Source organism: Amblyomma americanum, chromosome 5 (assembly GCF_052857255.1).
Source record: "Amblyomma americanum isolate KBUSLIRL-KWMA chromosome 5, ASM5285725v1, whole genome shotgun sequence".
In the NCBI taxonomy this organism is placed as follows: Eukaryota; Metazoa; Arthropoda; class Arachnida; order Ixodida; family Ixodidae; genus Amblyomma; species Amblyomma americanum.
Genome location: NC_135501.1, coordinates 153,379,084 through 153,400,476, shown reverse-complemented (window position 1 = coordinate 153,400,476; position 21,393 = coordinate 153,379,084). Strand labels below are relative to the sequence as shown.

Here is a 21,393-nt window from a genome sequence, read left to right as displayed (position 1 = left end):
ATGATAACTGAACGCATATTGGTCGTCGTTGAGCACTTAATTTCTTAGTTCAAAACAAAATAATGCAGAACTTTGTCGTTGCTCTACAACTGCCAAGTACTAAAGGTCATTGAGAGAAATTGTGAAGAAAATGAACGGTGGCAATATTTTTTTTATTTTCATTTGAATCGAAGTAGGACAATTCTCACAGTGTTTGAATTTTGGAAACCCTTACTAGACGATAAAATCAAATTCTCTTTGAATCTAGTAGAAAAGACCGATGAATACTGATTAACATTTGGTGCTTCAATATCTTACTGTATATCTTGTCCCATTGTTGCACTGAAAAGTGCGCTTTTTCGAACTTACAGCTCTTTGAATAATGTTCGCTTTTTTTTTTTTTGCAGCTGATATATTTGAACCAAAAGTGTTTCCACTGCTTGAAGGAAAAACGTTTGCGTACAACTCCTGAAAAACGATTCATGTTGGCCAAAATTTTATTTCGTACTGCACGGATTGAAATTCGAAACTTTCGATCGCAGAACTGGCGTTTCCAAATCTTGTCATATAACAATTTCTTCCCCAGAAAACTAAAGCGTTTCTTGCAAAACAGAGCTATATTACTTTTTGCCTTTTTGCTCATCACATATACAATTTCAGTATAAACAAAAAGATGTGCCGGGCCTCCATTACTGGCCTTATCTGAGCACATCCACACTGTACAATAATAATAATAATTGGTTTTTGGGGAAAGGAAATGGCGCAGTATCTGTCTCATATATCGCTGGACACCCGAACCGCGCCGTATGGGAAGGGATAAAGGAGGGAGTGAAAGAAGAAAGGAAGAGGAGGTGCCGTAGTGGAGGGCTCCGGAATAATTTCGACCGAGACTGAGTTTCACCAAGGAAGCGTTTAGAATACCATTGTTCGAAGAACACATACGTTATATAAGTATGTTGCAGCAAATTTTTATTCTAGGTAACCTCCTACCGCTGCTCTCTCAAATTTAACTTTTGTTTTTAACCTTTACTAGGAAATAATTTTGCAGCGAAAAGGAGAAATGACAAGCTCAAGAAGCGGTCGTAAGCTATTCCTGCTCTTTCCTCGCGTTTATGGCGCTTTTATAACCGCTAGAACTGCGTTTCTACTTAGTGTAATCCAACTAAAGCAACCTGCTGCCTTTATTAAGCCTGTGCCGCCTTTGTAAAACGCGGCTCATCGCACCCTCATAAATATAAAGGGCAGTTTCATTCTCATGTCGTTAGATGGCGCCACCTGTTCGAACGTTTTTTTTTCTTTCGATGCCGCAGATGGCAAGCGTTCCTCTCGCGTACGCGCTCTCTCTAAAGGCTAAAGATGTGCTCAGCTAAAAGCTTCGCGTATTGCCAGCCATACTTCAGGATGCGCTGCAGCTGGCAGCGAGAAGACGCACATTTTCACTCCGTCTCGCCTCTCTCTGATCCGGCGTGCGAATGCAACTAGGCCGAAGTACCCGCTGCGCAGCGGCGGAGGCCAGACGGAAAAACAAAACTTCGTTCCGCTTTACGGCGCCTCTTCACCCAGCCTGCCGATGCAGCCACGGGAGTGGGGTCAAACAGCACGGAGCTGAGGGGGGAACTTCGCTTGCGGTCGCCCCGACCGCCGAGTCTCTTGTTATCTGCCGCTGTACGATGCCTCCGCCGCGACGACTGGTCATGTGACGTCGCCTCGCGCTCTCAAACACACGTGCGCGGGCTCGTATCAAGCGCGTGTTCGCTTTTCCTTCGCCGGATGGCTGAACGCCGCTTGCATTACAGAGGAAGTCAGCGGTGAGTTTCCCGAGTGCGCGTGCGTGTGTGGCTGCTCTGCGCGCCTTTTGTGCAAATCAGGATTCGTATAGTGAAAAGTTTTTTGTACTACTACCCGTGCGTCGCCGACTGAATCCAACAGTAGCCAAGCCACATTATTGTTCTGTAGTGACCTGGAGACGGTGGACCGATGTTTTCTTGAGAAGTACGCAATGCGCCTAACATGCGGCTTGCCTACCGTGAATTATTAGTTCGATATTACAACAGCATTCCACTGGACAGCATTATCATCTGCGTAGAGCATCAGGAACTGTAAATACAGCCCCGCGTACGGCAATTTCTACCCCACTGCCTCTGCAATGGGATGTAACGAGTTGGGTTATCATGCGGTTAACGGTGATTTGAACTGTGTAAAACCTTTGGACCTCATTAGCACGTCAGAGTTTACACCATCTTGGTATTCCATAACTGGTGCTTTTCATAGTGGAAATCTCCGTTTCATGTAACCCATGTTGTCAATGAACCTGCATGGGAACCCTCCTATGACAAGAACAAGGTGATAAACCGTGTTTCAAGTGCGTATATAATGCTGTTCTACACAAATGGGTTAGTTATCTGTGTCACTGACCCATTTCGATGCTGTTCGATCTCTGAATGGGGTTGCTGAAAGCATTTGCGGATATTGCACCTAATTGCATGCAAGTGCGTTAGTCTGCGGTTGTCGAATTAAGTTGTTGTGTTCCAGAGAAGGCCTAACCGTGCAAACTTTTCATCTCCTTGAGACGCGGTTAGAGAACAAAAGTGACGTGGAATCAGTGTATTTCCGATCGCACCTGCAATTCACCATAGAACACTCACTTTTCTCTTTATTTTTTGTGCACACCAGTTCTCAGGAAAACCGAGTCAGCGCACCTGTCTATCGCTTCTTGCAGCATTTGTGTGCTGTCGCCCAGTCCTCGCCTATTCACAGTGGACGGGATGGGTGACTGTGTAACCTGCAGGCTCTGTCTAATTAGTTACATGCAACGGACCTAGCGCAGCCTATCGCGTCATCTGCTCTGATGTCTATGTTTCTCATCGGAAAGAGCCTGAAAATGTCAAACTTTCGAGCAGGACTCGTGTGAGGTACTGAGACATTTAGAGCCATCGTCTTTATATCCACGTGCGGAAAAGCATAAAAGCGCTTGGCATCACCACATGTTGCTTTGTTCTAGGCGTTCTGTCACGCGCGCTAGTAATTTCTCACTGTTTTGAGCAGCACCACGCCTACGTATGTATTTCTTGCGGCGGCCGGCAGAAGTTGCCACGGAAGCCTGTTTGATCTTATCGCGCTCGCAGGGTCGCCCAGAATAGACACGTAGCAGGAAAAATAGAAAAGGGGGAAAAATAAGCAAAAGTGAGAAAAGAAATGGAAACAGCAAAGGGCCTGGCTTGTCACATTGGAGCGAGCAGGCTGAGCGTCCCTTGTTCTAGCCAGACTGAGAAATGCCCCGGCGAAACGGGGCGGGAAGTTTAAAAATGACTTGTGCAATGACGGTTGCGTTTGTTTGTCCACTTACTTCCGTTCATTGCTAGGTGGGCCCGGTGGTCGTGGCAAAACTAATACAATTATTGCGCCTCTGAACACCATTTTTAGGCTTATCAGATATCTGGGAGACATACTTACGGTTTCAATGCGCGCCTCTGTTAGCTTCCAAATAACTGGCTTCCAAGCTATATTAAATCGGATAGAACGAAATGACTCAGCCTGAACTCTCGGCTGTTCTGATTCCATTGAAAAGCTACTACATAGTCAACCCATTGCATTGGCTCAGGGGCCACAGTATCCGAATGCTGAGCACGTCAATGAGGGCATCGGATGCCGCCTTGGCCGTCGCATTATTGTGGCGGTGAAATTTAAAACGCCGGCGGTTTCGGTCAAAGTTGAAAAATCGCAGGAGATCTGAAACTATCAGGAGCTCTCCACTGCTGCACACACTGTAGCTGTATATAGCTGCAGCTTCCTAACTTAAAAATGTTTTGACGAACGACGGCATAGCGTAGAAGCCTTCTTTGCTGTCCATTTACAGAGGCAGTCCGTGGCTCCGAGGGCAAAAAAATATCAACCGTCCAGGGAATGTCGCCTGACATCGTGCAGCCGAGCCAGCCCCAATACCGGCATCTTGATTTCCGTATTCGGCCTTCATTTTTCATACAGGATGACCGGACCTGTCGCTTGACTGTAAAGTTTAATTGGGTCTCCTACTGACAAAAAAGCGCGCAGAATCATTGCCTATATGGTTGTGCACGATGCGAAAAGTGTCGATGAGACAGCACAGAGCAGGACATACCGCAAACAAGGAGCGAAAACTCATAAACTCCGCGTAACCCCCGTTTGGTTGATGTCCGCAGAGGAGGTGTTATAGTGCCACCTGTACACTCTCCGTAGGTGTAGAGGAAATCTTTTAATCAGCCCCGCCTGGAAGCCCTATAAGAGAACGTATTGTTCTGTCGTGGGGAGGGGGGGGGGGGGGGGGTCGCATGATTTGCTGGAGCACATAAAGCAGGCACGTTTCCCCAAAGCTAAAAGGGAAAAAGTTCTATCAAAGATTTGGTGCTGCTGGTATCAACTAGCGTTTTAGGCCGGAAAGGAGAAAAACAGATTTAAGAAATGACAAATTCCACGCGCTTAAAAATGACTTAACACACCATTTGCTTGAGTTGCAACACGACACTAGCAAGGGTATCCCAATGCAATTAGCACATGTAAAGATGGGCAATGCACGAAACTGAAAATAATTTACAGTATGATCAGAGGAGTTATCTGGTCCTTAAATCAGATCGTCTAATGCTGGTTCTGAATGCTCATTTAGAATTCGAAAACCCATAGCTACTTTGCCAGAGGACTCAGCATCTATGCCCTTACCACCCGCTGGGGTGGCTTCTCGAATATGGCATTCGACTATTTTAACAGTGTTACTAGCCTCAGTGGCCTTAAGTGACTACTAAAGTTGAGCCCATGTTTCTAGCATCTTGATCCCTTTCAAACGACGTGAATCCAATCGTCTCAGTGCAGCCTTAACAGGTACTCTTTGAGTCTCACTGCTGTAAGAATCAGAGTATAGGTTATGCTGATTCCTCGCAACAGCAGTGGTCGCACGCTATAAACTCAGCCATTCTAACCAAAGGTAACACACAAAAGCGTCACTTCTCACTCAAGGAATAATGATGTACCGTCGGGGACAAGTGTCTACGGACCACGTGTTACTCAAACGAAGACGATAGCTCTACTATAAGTCGGCGGCTCGATACCAAGCTTGTGGAGATGAAAGGACGAAATGTTGACGTTCACCTCCTCTAGTGTCGTCTCCGGCTGACGGATAGTAGCACAGCTATCTGCTTCGTTTGAGGAAAAGGTGGTCCAGAGACTTTTGTCCCCGACTGTACATGTTCCAGGCTGAGATTTACACCTTGCAGCAGTTAGCTAAGACAGGAGGCACACTTGCACGGCTTGCAAGTACGCCGTGGCTTGCAAGTACGCCAAGGTACGATCGTTTGAGCATGCTCGGAAAAACCATCCCCATCACACCCCGGTTAAAACTCTGCTTCCCTCACGTGCTTCCAAACCGCCTCATTTCCATGCAACTGATAACTCGGTTATAGATATCAGGCACATTTATTGTTCAGAGAACATATGACAAATGAAAAAGTGGCGACACCACTTTTCAGTGGCTGTCAGCCCACGGAGACATTTTTCAGCACTGTCCTTGCTTACACAGCTGCACAATCGGCCCATGGGAGAGCGTAACATGTTGACATTCCAATGTTAAGTTGCGACGCTGCAGTGCTGCCGAGCGTGTGTGCTCGCAGCATGACATTGACTTGCTATTGAGGAAAGTAGGAGCACCACCTGTTCAACCTTGGCCGCTGCATGCAACTCCGGTTCCCGGCCGGCTTCTACCGCTACCGAGCGACGCGTTTGAGTCGCCTGTGGCTAGGAGTAACCTTTATGAACGCGTAGTCTTGCCCAATGTGATTGGACTTCCCTTCAACATGTGACCACTGCAAGTGCGATAGAAATGATCGCACTTTACTTCGCCGCTGCCCCCGTTGTGGTATTCAACGAGTCCCTCAAGGTAACACTGCGTTAATAGACTCCCTTCCCGTCATTGGGGCCAAGGTTGTCGGAGCGTGGCCTCAACTTTCATATTGGCACAGAAGGTCACAGAAACAACATCAAGGTACGGAAAACAAACGAAAATTTAAGCGCCCACCTGTACATGAATTGTGGATGTTTTTTGTTTATATTAGACGTTTTTAGCATACCGGAGACGTGCACCGGTTTATCGGACTCCCCTTGCGCATGCGCATTGGCATTGTTGGGGTGAGGGGGAGCCACTGCGCGTGCGCAGGAAGGGTCCGGTAAACCTGGTATACGTCTCCGGTAGTACGTCTCCGGCGTGCTAAAAACGTCTATTAACAACTATGAACCCATGACTATGGTCGGATCCCATGCGTGGAGAACGCTATGCTTCGTTTCCCTCCCACCGTATCGGTGGCCTAGTCGTTTGAGCATCCGCCTCGCATGCGGGATGTGCGGGATTCGATACCCAGTACTGCCGGGTAGCTACCGATGATACACAGTGGATACAAGCTTTCCCCTAGCGCGGTGCTCGGCTTCTGTGCGGTGAAATGCTTGTGAAATTGATCTTTGGCCGCACTTTGAGTAGTCGAATGTAGCTTGTGCCATGGCGCTGTTTCGCCACAGATGCTCTTTCGCCATAAAAATTCAGCATCATCATTTCCCTCTCCGTTTATAGTGCGGTCAGCTGGACAGCGCGGTGGTCAAGGAAGGAAGGAAGGCCTCAGACATTGCTGGCACATACCCACTACAGGGGAGTGGCAAAGACACAGGCGGTTAATTGCTGGATACAGGAAAGTTTTGACAGGAAAAGGAGTGGTAATAGTATGTAGCCTGATAGATTGGAAGACGGAAGGACAGGGGTCCTGTTAACTTGGAGATCGAAGGCGGGACAATGGCTTAATATGCATAATAGTATACAATGCCTGTAATGTTTCAATGTCGTACTGACGAAGAGCGATATTAATAATTAATGAAAAAAATTAACCCCTCACCTTACCATGACAATGCGCCGATATCAGCGCCGTGCCTACGAATTGAGCGTGTACTAAATGTCTCAATTCCGTGAGTTCGGGTGGTCGTGCTTCGCAGCGGAGTCAGGTGCCCAAGGGGAGTGAAATTACTGGCAGCTTCAGACGCAGGTTGGTTCGCAAATGTTGGTTGTTGTTTTTTTTTATTCCACCGAACCCTGGCCCACTTTTTATTATTCCTGTTTGCCGATCTGACCCTGTCAGCATTCCGGTGGATACTGTGGTATACCTCGCCTCTTGTGCTCGAGCTTATTCAGCGCAATAAGCGCGATTTGCTGCAAGGGTACCAGTACGCCCCTGAACAGAATAAAAAAATATGCCTGCTGGCTCACATCGTGGCAAAGCACTGAGCAGCAGTGAATGGAAGGCACATTTTTCTATTTTCTAAGTACGCACATTGCGACCTTGTGTCTCATATCTTCATACAGTGGGGATGGAAGAGGTGTGTGCTTTGGTTGCTTCGGCTTTGATATACGAGGGGCGTTCTTTAAGCTCTAAGACTAACACTGAAACAATAACTTAAGTGCCAAGAATGCTTTTTTAGTATTGATCGTAGACCTCTGCTTCCGTTTTTTTCCTGAACAGCAGCACAGTTTGCATTTCAGTTTCGAATTTCTGTGATTCCTGAAGGGCAGAACCGTTTTTCTCACCCTTGCAAAATAGTTTTAAGCGACCTTTTCAAGTACATTGTCAACGAAAAGTCGGTGTCGCCGAAGGTGCTGCCTCAAGTCTCCAAAACAGAGTAAAGTCAAAGAGGGCTTATTCTGGACAGTAGGCTTCAGGTTAGCGATATCAAAGCCGACATCCCATACAGCGCCTTGAGCAACGTGGCGCATGTGCGCAGGGCTCTCTCAATAGAGAGAGAGATCGAGAAAGAGAAAATTTTATTTCTCAGCTCAACTTTATATCAAGACGCGCATACCAAAACATCCAGGACTCACGGTCCTACGCCACTTACTCTAAACTTGTGCAATCCTTACACGACTCCCCTAAGGTTGCTCAAAAGGTCCAATGGCACTTAAGTAAAAGACGATAGCAAACTCTGGCTGAATAAAACCCACCGAGAAAAACAAATGCATGCACGCCCGCTCAACACCTCACAAACACACTTGCGAACGGTATTTTTATCAGCGTTCATGTGATGTTCCTAAACGCCAATATGAGCCTTCCCGGTTGCACTCGCTGTCCCTGCATGTGTTGGAGGCGCCGTGTGTCTCAGCTGACGCTATGAGCGCAGTTAACGTCCACTCGCCTGATTACTCGGCAGCCACAACAGAACAAAAACTTAACCACTAGTGCCCTCTAGGGTTGAAAACGTCATGGCCGTCAATGAGGCCTAACAACTCTTGATGTGGTGCACACTGCTTACGTTGAGCTTGGCGTTGCGTGCTTTGCACGGAGCTTAGAACTTTTTTTTTTCATTTCATTTTTTATCCAGTCACAACCAAAATCAACAGAGACAACATTGCTACAAGCATCTGGATCCCTAGCTTGCAGGCTAGTTGGGATCCATGCACGTAATGTTCAGAAACCTAAATAAGGAGACAGCACATTCATGGGATACGCTTTCAAAGGAGCAAAAACAGTCACAACTTGTTGCAATAGTGCCACTTCAGCCAAGCAGAGAAGTTAGTATTTTGCTTTATTTCTGTTGGCATTTCATTCCAGATTCTAGTCCCTACAAACAGAAGCGTTCTTTTGCCATACACATTTTTTTCTAAATGGAGGGAGAAAGTTATTTATCGCAACCATTCGTGATATATATTGTGAGGAAACAAAATGAGATTAGGATAAAGGATAGTTGCTGGTGACCATTATCGCAGTTATATGTTGAATTATTAGATCAAGGGCAAGCATCTCTAAAGATATGAAGAGAGGCGACGTATGAGCACAGTAACTAGTAGATGACTTGAACCTAATTGCTCTGTTTGAATTTTGAAAGTGGTACTTATTATGTCGAATAGGTGTGGCCCCAAGATTCAACACAATATGGCAAGATTCAACGCAACATGTGTGACCACAACAACTTCTTGTACCGCTCAAACAGATCAGTATAATAGCTATTGCTAAGCTTGCTTAGGCTTAGAGTTGTTTTGTATCATACCGCTCCACGCTGGGCCTTCCAATGTGGGAACCATGCGCACACTTCGTGACCACATTTCCCTCGAGGCGATTGTAAATTTCAATGTAAGGAAACTTTCGTATTGTCGTTCTCTGCAGCCCGTTGTTGCGACGGTAATGCGGGCAAGACATTTTTGTTTTTTATTTCTTGTTAGCTAGCCGAACAAATTTAGATCCCTGCGCGCATCCGAAGCGCTTGTCGATGTCGTGCCATTGGCTATCCGAGGTTTAATAGTTTCGTTTTCATGTGAGTCAAAATCGTGCTGCAGCGAGACGGGAGGGGTTTAACGGTAAGAGAAGGGAAGAGGGCAGAGTGGGTTGAGGATAAAATGCGAGTTGATGCTTTAGCTGAGATAAAGAAGAGGAAATGGCCAAAAATTGAAAATGCGATGCAGGGAGAAGAAAATCACTTATCGCATCAGATAACTGAGAGGATTCTGCGAGAAGGCAGACGTAGCAGGCGTCCAGAGGGAATTAAACGAGTGGATGAGATTAGGAAGTTGGCGAAGATAAGGTGGCCTCAGCTGGCGAAGGAGAGAGCTAATTGTAGTTCTATGAGAGAGGAATTTTTCCCTTCGATGGATGTTGTATCCTTTATAATGAGGATGGTAGCTAGCAGAGGGTGAAGTGAAACAAAAACGGTACAAATTCTAATATTCAATCGCGCATTGCTTTGTACGAGCGACGTGAAGGCCAAAATTATCGAACAAAACAATTTTAGCATAATCTTGCACTGAACAAAACACGAACCGTTTTACCTAAGGGCAACGGATTGCTCAACGTATTTGGCGGGAACGGCAGACTAGACATAGCCGTACAGTTCGGCACTACTGTTGGGGCCCTGCGGCAGGTGAGCCCGCACCGCATATCTATCTTTTACTGGTTGCTGAAGTTTAGAAGGCCAACTCATCGAATTGTTGCTCTGTACGGCGGTTCACGTGAACTCTGTAGCTTTTCCATGACATGCCAGTGCGAGAGTGTTACGTTCCTTGTTGGCGGCCGAGCTCTGTTTTTTTGCCACCGTCATTATCATCGTTCGAAGATATAAAATATTTTTCCAACATATCTGCTTACTGAGGTGCTTGATTCTCTTTCTGCACGCCAGGTCGAAAGCGCATACCTTGTACATTTCGCCAAGGACAAAACGCACACGACAGAGCAGTAAAATGGGTGCGCTTGTCTCCATTGCCACACGCAAACAAAAAAAGAAGAAAAATGCGACGCCAGCGTACAGATATATTGAAGCAGTTTTCGTTTTCAGCATACTGCGCGTACAGCTGCATTTGCGCCACACTTCGTTTGGCTGGATTCAGTTTCCAAGCGTGTACAAACCCTGACGGTGGCATTCGGGCTCTGCTCACTACACTGGCGTCGTTCGACGGCAGCTGTCCGGAATGCAGATGCAACCGAGTCAAGTGAATCCAGGGCAAGTACCTTGTGGATATGAAAAAGTGCTATTTAATGGGCGTTCATAGAGTTCCTATTATTGTCAAGATGGAAAACAAATTAAGCAATGAGTCTCGTGTGGGAAGTTCAACTTTTCTCATCATGTCCCCATCCCCGGGTCAACACTTTTTTGCGATCGATGGAGGTGCCACCTCGCAAACCGTCGGCCTAAATCTCCTCCTTTTCACAGTTCAGGAAAAGCTGCACTCGAGAAATCACTTCCTCGTCGTTCTCGAAGTGCTTCCCGCGCAGTGGGATCTTCGTGCGAAGGAAGAGAAGAAAAAAATCGCTGGGTAACGAGGTCGGGTGAATATGGGGGATGGGGCAAAATTTCGATGACTAAGAAGGACGCGTGGTTCACCGCCACCTATTCACAGTGAGCTGGTGCTTTGTCATGGAGAAGATGAACACCTTAAGTGAGCTTTCCTTTGCGCTTTTCTTCGGTAGTGTCTAACGCCTTGGTGAGAAATTCGCTCTAGTACTTCCCTAGTCTGTGAGAAGAGCAGCCCGGCAGTCTCAGAACATGTTCAACATGACTTTTCGTCATGATAGCACTGTCTTTGCCATTTTTGGCGCTGGTCACTTAACATGTCGCCACTGTTTGCTCTGTTATCTCGTTTTTCGGTCGTAATGGTGTATCATACACTTATCCGTGGTGATGAGGTGGTCGAGAAAGTCATCAGCGTCGCTATCGCACAGCTCCAACATTTTCTGCAGCTTCTTCCATCAACAAGTCTTTTGTAGCGATAGCTACAGTACGGTAACATTTCGAGCCTTCACCGTGGCGGTGGCAGCGCAGCCACGGCGTGGAGGCACCGCCACGCTGTCGCGTGGTGCGGAGCAGCTGCCGGCGGCGCGGCGCCTTCGCTGACCACGTGGTTCGTCACGTGGTTGGCCACGTGACCAAGTTCCACTCGGCCAGCTGTAGCTATCGCGTCACTCCAGGTTTAACCCGAGTTAAATCACCGCCAATTTTTTGCACTGCCGTCAGCAACCGTGAAGCCCACCGCTCCGCAACCTCTTTCGCGTGCATACTGCTGTGAAGAATGATGTGCACTAAGCCTCCACTCACGCTGACCTGCTGCATTATTTGTTCAGCAGTTATCCGCCAGTGAGCGAGCAATAGAACCTCCGCTTGCGTAGTTATTTGTGGTTCACCATCCAGCGGTGATCGGCCCATCCGTTCGTCGTCCAGGCTTGTTCGATCGCATTTAAATCGTCTCCGCTATTTCAGAATACTGTCTCTTTCTCAGGCATTGTCACCATACACTGCCGTCATCTCGGCATGAATTTCCTTGGCATTGCGACCCTTCAGATGCAGAAAGGAGATTAATGCCTGTGCGTCAACTAGAGACCCTACTTCAACCTTCCCGATCATGAAGGAAGCAAAGCTTTCCACCCATGTTCCCATTGGACACTGTCATTTTTGTTTTGATGCCCTAGCGGTGTTCCGTGCAACCTTGTCGAACACAGTTTTTATATTCCGCTAAAGCTAGGAGGACTGTGCTTACTTTGGTTCGTATACCGTGTTCGGCTGTTTTAAATTTGTGTTGCCAACTTAACGAACTTTGTAAACGCTCTCCGTAGATGGAAGTGTTGGCCTAACGTTATAAGACGGATATTTAACAGCGTGCTTAACAGATATTCAACAGAAAAAACGCCACTTGATGATATTTCAACTGAAGTGAACAGTCTCGAAAAAAATTAACCGCGGGTAGGCATCTAAGAAAAGACAACTGTTGGCCTCTAGCCCATACAATAACGTCCTCTGGGCGTCTGTGGAAAAAGCTATGTCCGTCTATGGCCTTTTATAAACGTCTATAAGCACCCATAGAGGTGCTTATTGCCACCTATTGAGAAATCTATGCCACTAAAGCTATAGCTTTGGAACCATACAACTGTCTTAAGCTCTCTATAGAAAAATATGTCAGCTTGTATAGACAGCTATAGACAGAAATAGGAAAGGTCTATACCTATTTGGGTCAAAATCCTATAGCCGGCATAGGACATTTTTGTATGGGAGTACAGATGCAGAGAATACCAAAGGAGGTTGAATATTGTGTAGTACGGCACAGGCTCGTCTAATGGGACGCTAAAGGTGAAGACTAAGTCAGACTTTACTGCTAGTCTAGCATCACGTGATATCACGCACACATATATCCCTACAAGGGACCTCAATGATACACGATAATTCGCCCCCCTGAGTTACTTGGCAAGACAGTGTCGTCAGCATATTACGTTGCGCGTGTCTGTAACCGGTATTTGTAGTCTCGGTGTGTTGATAATGTGCCTGCATGTATTAAAACCTCTCTTTTGTCCACAATGTCACTCATGGTACCTCTTTTTCCGCCCCATTCCCGCTTTCCCAGTGCTGAGCAGTAGCTGAAAGAGCCATATCTATAACCAGAACTCGCGCCGATTTCTGCTCTTCTTTGTAAACAAAACTCTCCATCTGCTTCTGAATGTAAGCGGCGAATCTTCGGCGTGTAATATTAAGTAAAAAATATCGCACATGGGCATTGCTATTTATGCTGCAGAGCATGTGCATTAGCATTATTGCTCCCTACTGACGGAGCTACCGCTGCCGCAGTGGCCGTGGGGCACGCAGTACTTTCGCTCCACTCTCCCCACCCCTGGACGCTGATTGGCGCCCGCGGTTTCCCTCTCGCCAAACGTCGCCTCCCATACCCTCTTCCTCTTCCCTCTAACACTTTCCCTATTCCTTCATGATATCCCCTGAAAGTGGAGAGAAGGATTACTCTCTCCACCTTGCCTCCAACCAACCGAAACTTCATCCGCCAACGCCGGACACTTTTTGCTATAATGGATGTTCTCATGCTAACGCATTGAAAAGCGTTTGTATTCCTGTAAGCAACGCTATAAGCAACTATAAGCAACGCTTTATAGTATTACTATGCAATGCGACAACCGTGAGAAAAACAATAGGCTTGCAATCACTGTACGTTCCTTAACCGCCCACTTCTTGCTAGTCAAGTTACTACAAGGCACTAAAAATTTGCTCCCGCTGCCCTGACTGGCACCTGTGTCAGCTTCGAGCTGTTTTGAGAATGACAGAAAAGTGCAAGAAAGCTTTGCCTACAGCAATGCACATACAAGGCCAGGCCAGGAAACCAGCGAATTTAGAGTTTCAGAAAGAACAGCCTTCGAAAGATTGTTTATGGTTGCGTATTACTCACTCGATTGCATGGTGCACGTTAAAACTCCTCGGATGGAATAAAAGGCGTTTTCCTATCTGCGTTAAGACATTTTAGTTTTAGAGCTATTATAAGACAAATGCAGTGTCGTTTACAGGCGTGTACAAATCGCTATTTGCAAAATTTAGAATTGTCATGCGCTAAACCATGCGAGTCCAGCTTTCTCAGGCAAAATTTTTTTTAACTAGAAAATTGTAAGGCATTGTTATGGAAATATTAAAGGTAATGGTTAATTATTTTGATATGTAACAAAATCTTTCTTTTAATGTGTTTCCAGCAATGGCATCTAATATTTAAGACTGCTGTAGAAAACCAATGGCGAACGCTTTTGGCGATACCAAAAACGTGAATAGAGAAAAAATACAACACTGCCGTCGGGTGATCTGCGGATATATTAATTGTTATAGTGAAATCTTCCATTATATTAAAAATTGCGTTCATAAGCGGTTTTCCGCTCAAAATGTTTTTTTCTAGAATTTCTGGGTACGTCCACCCTCGTGTCCCTTCCGCAGTCTCCATTTTTGAGCTTCGTTCTACATTATTTGTGCAGGAACGCTGAGTCCGGCGACGACATGAGGTCTCTACAGATGAGTTCCGGCTACACCGAAGACTTCCGGTTTGGAAACATGGTGAGCCGGAAGTACTGCTGCGCCTCCGGCTTGGCCATTTCCGTGCTGGGCGTCATTTTCGGCGTCCTACTGGGACACTTCGCCATCAGAGGTGGAAGCAGTTCAAAGTCTGACCACCTTGGAATGCCGGAAACTAAAACAGCCGACCAAGTTAGAAGCGTGGAAAATGATGTCATGGATTTTCTCTCTACCTACGACTACGAAACCGTGCTGCGGTAAGCCGAATCACCGTCAGTATATATGACGTTATCTTCACCGCTATATGAGACGCTGAAAGGGGCCTTTAACAGTGAAATATTAACAGAATTAGGTGGTCTTTCAGCTGGCTGAACTTCCTTAATTGTCACCGTCGGGTCGAAACTTCACCATAAGCCATTGAAATCAATCTGAGGCCAACGATATTAGAACGGAAATCAATTACCACTGATCATTGCTGTCGCCACCAAATCTTTAGGCCAAGGGCCAGTAGTCTAAAGGATAGTAATCGTATCAAATTAATTGGAGTTGAACTGAACCTTTTTGCGTTTTAAAATAGAAAAGGCGACTTATGCTACAGGTCATATAGTGCAGCTAGTGGCGATTTGCTCCTTTCGTATATTGTAGCGATAGCTACATTACAGTAGCATTTCGAGCCTTCAGCGTGGCGCCACGGCCACGTGGTTGATGAAATCGAGCTGCAACAGCTGTGCGCATGCGCCATGTCAAGTGGGACGAAGATGAAGAAGGAACGCCAAGCGAAACGCAGCGGCGAAAGACTGACTTTGCAATTCAACGGACCAAGCTCCACTCGGCCAGCTGTAGCTATCGCGTCACTCCCGGTTTATCCACAGCTAATCCACCACTATTTTTTTTTCGTATTTCTCCTACGCAATACCGGATAGTAAAAATAAGAGCTAGTGTGAAAAGTTATCCGTCGACTGATGTTCAGCCCAGTGTACGCTCGTTTAGATTTTGGGTTCAGTTTTAATATATATATATAAGCGTGCTCTGGTTTGGTTTATGGGGGTTTAACGTCCCAAACCGACTCAGGCTATGAGGGACGCCGTAGTGAAGAGCTCAGGAAATTTCGACCACCTGGGATTCTTTTACGTGCACTGACTTCGCACAGCACACGGGCCTCTAGAATTTCGCCTCCATCGAAACTCGACCACCGCGGCCGGGATCGAATCCGCGTCTTTCGGGTCAGCAGCCGAGCGCCATAACCACTCAGCCACCTATAAGCGTGCGCTGAAACCACGATTCTAGGGGGGGATTATGTAGATTATCAGCTTTAACAGCTGTGTGGAATTGTCTTTTTTGTTAAATTACGCGCCTCCGGCAACTCACATCATCAAGTAAACTGGATATGAAGGCTATCTTTAGTTCTTACCTTGGCTTGCAATGAATTGCTAATACAGCGTGCTCACGCATGCGTACTTTGCGTTCTTCGACGTCCTGTAGAATGTTTTCCCTTTCGTATTTTACCTCATGTTTCCATAAGAAATCAATGCTATTGCTGTGCATCCTCTGTGTCGGGTGGTATTGTGCACTGCTGCTGTTGAGTCTCGATTTTAGAAAGCTGCATTTAGCAGTGCGCTATTGGTCAAAAATCATCAGGCCACAGAGTCTGCTTTTCATCCTTCTAGTGCAGCACTAGAGGCCCCTGTGTACTTAGAAGGACCTGAGAGGAGAGAATGAGAATATTTCTCAGCGTCAGAAGGTTTTAACCTCCAGGGTATCGTAAGTTCTCCTTGTAAGGATCAGAATCAGGCTCCGTCCTATCAAACACAACGAAAAATTTTCTGCCGTCTCAACGTCTTTTGTAGTATTTTTGGCCATGAACTTGTAACAATGGAAATTTTTGAAGTAACAATAGAATTTTCTGTAGTGTTTTGTTGTCCTTTGTCGCAGTGACAAACGTACATAAAATACTAGAGATAAATACCACATTACCACAGAAGAAACTACAATACTGCGGAAAAGTCTGTCGTTGCGACAAAACAAATAACATTCTGTCGTCTTTTGGGTGTGATTCCTGTCGTTTTTTTTCTACTGGGTGCGGCTGTATGTAACATCAGCTGACAGTTTCTTACAACTGTTAAATCTCGCTGAATACCATAGCAAAAGGAAAATGACAGATATTAGTTAATTAGCTAAGAATTTTTTTTAGTACGTCACTTTTTGCTCAGGAGTACTACACACAACGTATAGATATATTCACAGCAGATTTTGTATAGTGATGAATTATTTAGTCCAGGCAAAAGTGCTGTAATGCTCTTTCATAGCGTCCTTGTTGCCGTCACTTTAACTTGCAGTGATGGCCAATGATTTAATATGGATCATTTTTATTCGAAACTGTTCGCGTTTTTTCCGTGTATAATGTTGGCCCTGAGGGGCCTACCGCCAGCAGCTCTGAAGGCACTTATTGTGGCCTACTTCATGCGCAGGACGTTCGTCGAAATGCCTAAATTGGGCGGCACCGAAGGCGACAAGACGTCGGCCGAGTACGTGGCCAAACTGTGGAGAAGCCAGGGCCTCGAAGACGTTCACCTGACTCCTTACAAATCTTACTTTTCACACCCGGATCCGGACCGACACAGCCAGGTACCCTTTGCATGTAGTACAAGGACCACACGCGTTTCTCAAAAGGAAATGCAATTTATTTGTTCTCTTTCTAGAAACGCTCTTCTTTTTTCGCCTAGCTTTTTCTTGAGTTCAATGCATATCATTTAGTAATGGCTATATTCAGTCATTTATTTATTCCAATTAATTATTAGTAATATCAGTACCGTTATCCACTTTCCCCTGGCAATGATTTCAGGGTTTCCTTTTCTGCAATTAATTTGTTCATAATGCAAAATATCTCTGACGTGGTCATCGAGTCTGATCTGGTCTTAAACCGTGCTTATTGAAAGAATCTCCAACGTAAGTCCTAAGAAATCTTCTGCTTTTTTATGAAACATTTGTACATTACAATAAAACACAGAGATGTAGTGGTTTTCACCTTAAGCTTTATTCTTGCACGCTGCTTTCCAAATTGCCCTTTTTTTCCCTTAGAATTGTACTAAATTGCCTAGTTATCCTATAAATGCTCTATTTTTTTTTTTGACCGTCATATCTCTAGGCGTTTTCAGTCACATTCTGCCATGGAGATGTTTGAAAACTGCCTCACACGTGTATTATTTTTTAATGAGCGAAATTAATGTATTTGCTTCATTGCAGATATCCATCATTGATGGGCAAGGAAAAGTGGTGTATTCAGTCACAAGGCAGAAGAGCGGCTCTGTCGAACCATACTTGGCCTACTCGGCAGGCACTGGAAGCACTCCAGTCGTGGTGAGCATGAGCGATTTTCAGAACTACAAGTCATTTGATTTAGTTTTGTCTGCTAGGCTCGCAGCGAGTTGTAAAATGGCGGAAATTTGGCGGTACGAGAACATTGTGCGAGAGCCAATTCGATCTTTTGGTGAAAACTCAGTTGACCTTTATCTGGTGAACACATAAAGCTCGAGCTCCTAGTCATAACGTTTTCTGCAGTCATTGGCGCAAATGGAATTTCTGTACAAGTATTGTTCACAAAGCACATGTACGCTTCATCTAACATTCGAAAGTATCATTTTTTACTAGTCTGTTGAGAAAGGACTATGGTGCAAGTCTGATGGTGATACGAGGGTTAATTTTAACAGGAAAACTAAGTACGTTTGGGTGTCGAAAAACTTGTGTTATATAGCACAGCTTACTCTTAACCGCGACATTTTTTTTGCAAATTATTCTCGCAGATTCTTGGCTATTCATTATTTGAGAGTTATTATTGCACTTCAAAGTACAAATGAGTACTTCTTAGTATTAAGACAAATGCTACACTGGAAGGCATATTGCACGTTACTGTCATTGTGTCTGCAACGCAATGAGTTCCCGCTCTCGTTATCATGACATATAGTCACCATCAGACATGGTGGCAAAGTTGAAATTTCGTGTATTTGGCTCATAGACGTGCAAAGTAATACCGTGGCTGAATTCGCAACTCACGGCGCATCTCAAGTTTGGAACACAGCCTGCGGTCATTTAGCCTACTTTGGACAAATTCTTCTCTTACCACTTGAATTGTTCTTTTCCCGTTTAATGGTGTCAGGATAGCTAATTTATTGCAGTCTGAAGCAGAACATGACACTTCATGATAAAGGAGCAAACGGTTTCTCCTCATCCACTTTCTCCTTAAACCTGAATTGGACTTTGTTGGTGCCGCTGTAAATGACAACTAAAATTGTTTAGTCATTGCTTTTCGACACAATTAGCGAGTGAAAACCATTCTCATGGTCCTCATTTTGAAAATTTTCCTGAATTCTTTTTTTCTCATTTTCTTTCTGCAGGCCGAGGTGGTCTACGCCAACTACGGTCGTCCCGAGGACTTCAATTATCTGCGCGACTCTGGCATCAATGTTACGGGAAAGATCGCCGTCATACGCTTCGGCCGCGTATTTCGAGGAAATAAGGTGATGGTTACAGCGGCAGCTGCTTCTGTGAACGCAACGGCGGACAGGCAAAACCATCGTAATGAACGAATCCATCGAGCGGAGCCATGCTGTTTTTACTTATGCAGAAGGGAGGCAGGGAAAGTGGCAAAGCGAAGGGGCTAATGGGACTCTTAGTAGAAACTGAACCTGGTTTTTATCAGTACATTACCGCGTCCTTCTGAAGAAAAGACCACTTTTACGGGAATCAGACGTTTCATATACGCTAAAACGATAAAAATTAAGATGCCAATGTTTCCGTTACACGCCCTCCTCGCTAACCAACTGTGGCGACGTCAATAATATTTGTTTGTTTTTTAATTGGTCTTCAAAGCTACATTACACCAGCATCCTCCGCCTGTCGGTGGTAAAGTAGTTTTTTACACCATGGATAACGGTTTTTAATCGAGAGGCAAAAAACACATGATATTTAATACTGATTTTCTCAGCAATAAAAACGTATTTTGATGCCGAGTAAACGTTAGCAGAGACGGAAAGCAAAACAAAAATGCTTTTACTGACAATAAAAATTTATAAGTGGTCTCCTGAGTGATCTTTAAGCAAAAAAAATAGTTCGTTCGCTATCCCGCTCTGGGAAACGGATATATGTTAAGGAGAAAAAGATAGATGAACACTTAATCGAGGACTCAAGTTAACGACATTCGTGGGGCAAAGTCGCAACTCCCCGCACCAGAATGACGCCTTCAGAAAGTGGTGAAGTGCCTGGCAAGCCTTCAGGGATGCCCACACACTTGCGTACCTTGCGGCGTATTCCTTTTTAATCAAATGCATGCGCCGGAGATGTTGGCCTCCTGCGGCAGAGCAGGTATACTCCTGCTGTTTTCGTTGAATCACAACAACATGTACCATGCCCTATACGTGACGTCATCTTGGTGGTTAAAAAATAACGCCAGTTCCTGTTTCCGTAGTGACACATACACCGTGCAGTTTTGCAGTCGTGTGTAGCAAGCATAAATGTGGATTCTCCATACTTGCATTCTACTAATTATCACCATTTAAACGAACATATGAAAGACAGTAATTTCAATCAATTGCTACTGAGCGAAAACGCTGAATAGACAACCTATACTTGAGACGAAATGACAGCTGGATTTGTGAAGACAGATAAGTTATTCAAAGCTTTCCGCTTTCATCTTTTTTTGTGTGTGATGTGTTTTATGTGTTAAATGCATTAGATTAGTTTTATTTTTCAGCTGCTTATTTTTGTTACTTTTTTAATTTATTCGCTTATTGATTAAACTATTTTACTCAGGTAAGGGAAGCGGAATCACGGGGTGCCTCAGCAGTGATCCTCTACCCTGACCCGGCCGACTACGCACTTCAGCCTCAGCGGCCGTTTCCCGAGTCGATGTCGCTGCCTGCGTCGGCTGTCAGCTCCGGGACTCTTTCCCTCATCAATGGAGACCCACTTACACCTGTCTACCCATCCACAGGTTAGCGCGCTTTGCTAAGCCGCTGAAATTACTCCGCAAGTGAATAGAAATTCTCTGTTTACGTTAGTGGGTTCGAAGTACATCCTTCGCTGAAAACATTCAGGCCATGAAGTGTCCGTTTGATCGTTGTAGTTCAGCGCTTAAGCACCCAAAAGTGGAGACGAAGAAGAACAAGGGCCAGCTTTCCCCTTCTCAGCTATATAATTTTCGCTATGGCGTTAAATGATGACCCTCTACTGGCCCTAAAAGCAAATTCAGTGGCTCGACAACATCTGGTTAAAGCTGTACATATAGCTTATTGTCTTTGCCTTTCCTTCGCCCCTTTGTTAAGACATCTGGAGCATCGTAAGCCATGAGATTATAACGCTTCAGTTTATTTCGGAAACTGTAGGGAACGGCAGCAAGGTTAATTGTTTAACAACATCGCGCAAAATTGTTATCTTATACACGTGAGTCTGAGGCCTAACTAGCTCCCAGGACGATTTTGATTCTTCGGTTTGTCGGGGCTGAGGTGTAAAGACGCGCATTCGCTTTTTAGTTTTGAGACTACGTTAATGACATGCCTGAAAAGTGCATGACGCAAATTCATAGAAACTGAATACTCCGAGAAACATGTTTTGCAACTATTTAACAGAACCGATTACGATTTGCCGGAGGGTTTTAATATGGAAGTTTATTTGAACACCTTGCGGCAGCGGCCGATTTAAGAACTGAATTTACGAGCCAAACCGCACTTCAAAACATTTAGTAATTAATAGAGCATCGCTGCGATTTCCTTTAATTATAAACTGAGGTTTTTAGACTAACGAAAGGATTTGCGGCGTGGGCATCGCCCGATCACTTTCATGCCTGCACCTTTTGGCACACTGGTAATTTCCTTTTATTTATTTATTAATTGATTATCTAACGAGAAGGAAACGTTCAGTGACAAACAAGAGATGGTTTCGGGTAAGGGTGTTTCAAAAGTCATTTCAAAGTTCTGATTTCTCAAATCTGCTCTGATCGTTCAAACTACGTATCTGCAGGGTAGCACGACCATGGCCTTACCGAAGTCATGACTTCCAGTGCTGTGTTTTATCCCGCTGTATGAGCCACATTATCCGGGTGTGCAGATATACTTA

At 45.2% G+C, this 21,393-nt stretch overlaps 1 protein-coding gene across 1 annotated transcript in view; it reads left to right on the top strand.

Annotated features, from left to right (window-relative positions):
• Positions 1 to 1,470: 1,470 nt before the first annotated feature.
• LOC144132843 (N-acetylated-alpha-linked acidic dipeptidase 2-like) overlaps positions 1,471 to 21,393 on the top strand; it is a 40,941-nt gene continuing 21,018 nt past the window's right edge. The window contains exons 1-6 of the mRNA XM_077665538.1: positions 1,471 to 1,787; positions 14,250 to 14,543; positions 16,755 to 16,911; positions 17,530 to 17,643; positions 18,678 to 18,800; positions 20,092 to 20,272. Coding sequence (XP_077521664.1) covers positions 1,750 to 1,787; positions 14,250 to 14,543; positions 16,755 to 16,911; positions 17,530 to 17,643; positions 18,678 to 18,800; positions 20,092 to 20,272 — 907 coding nt within the window. The 5' untranslated portion in view covers positions 1,471 to 1,749. The remainder of the gene's footprint in view (positions 1,788 to 14,249; positions 14,544 to 16,754; positions 16,912 to 17,529; positions 17,644 to 18,677; positions 18,801 to 20,091; positions 20,273 to 21,393) is intronic.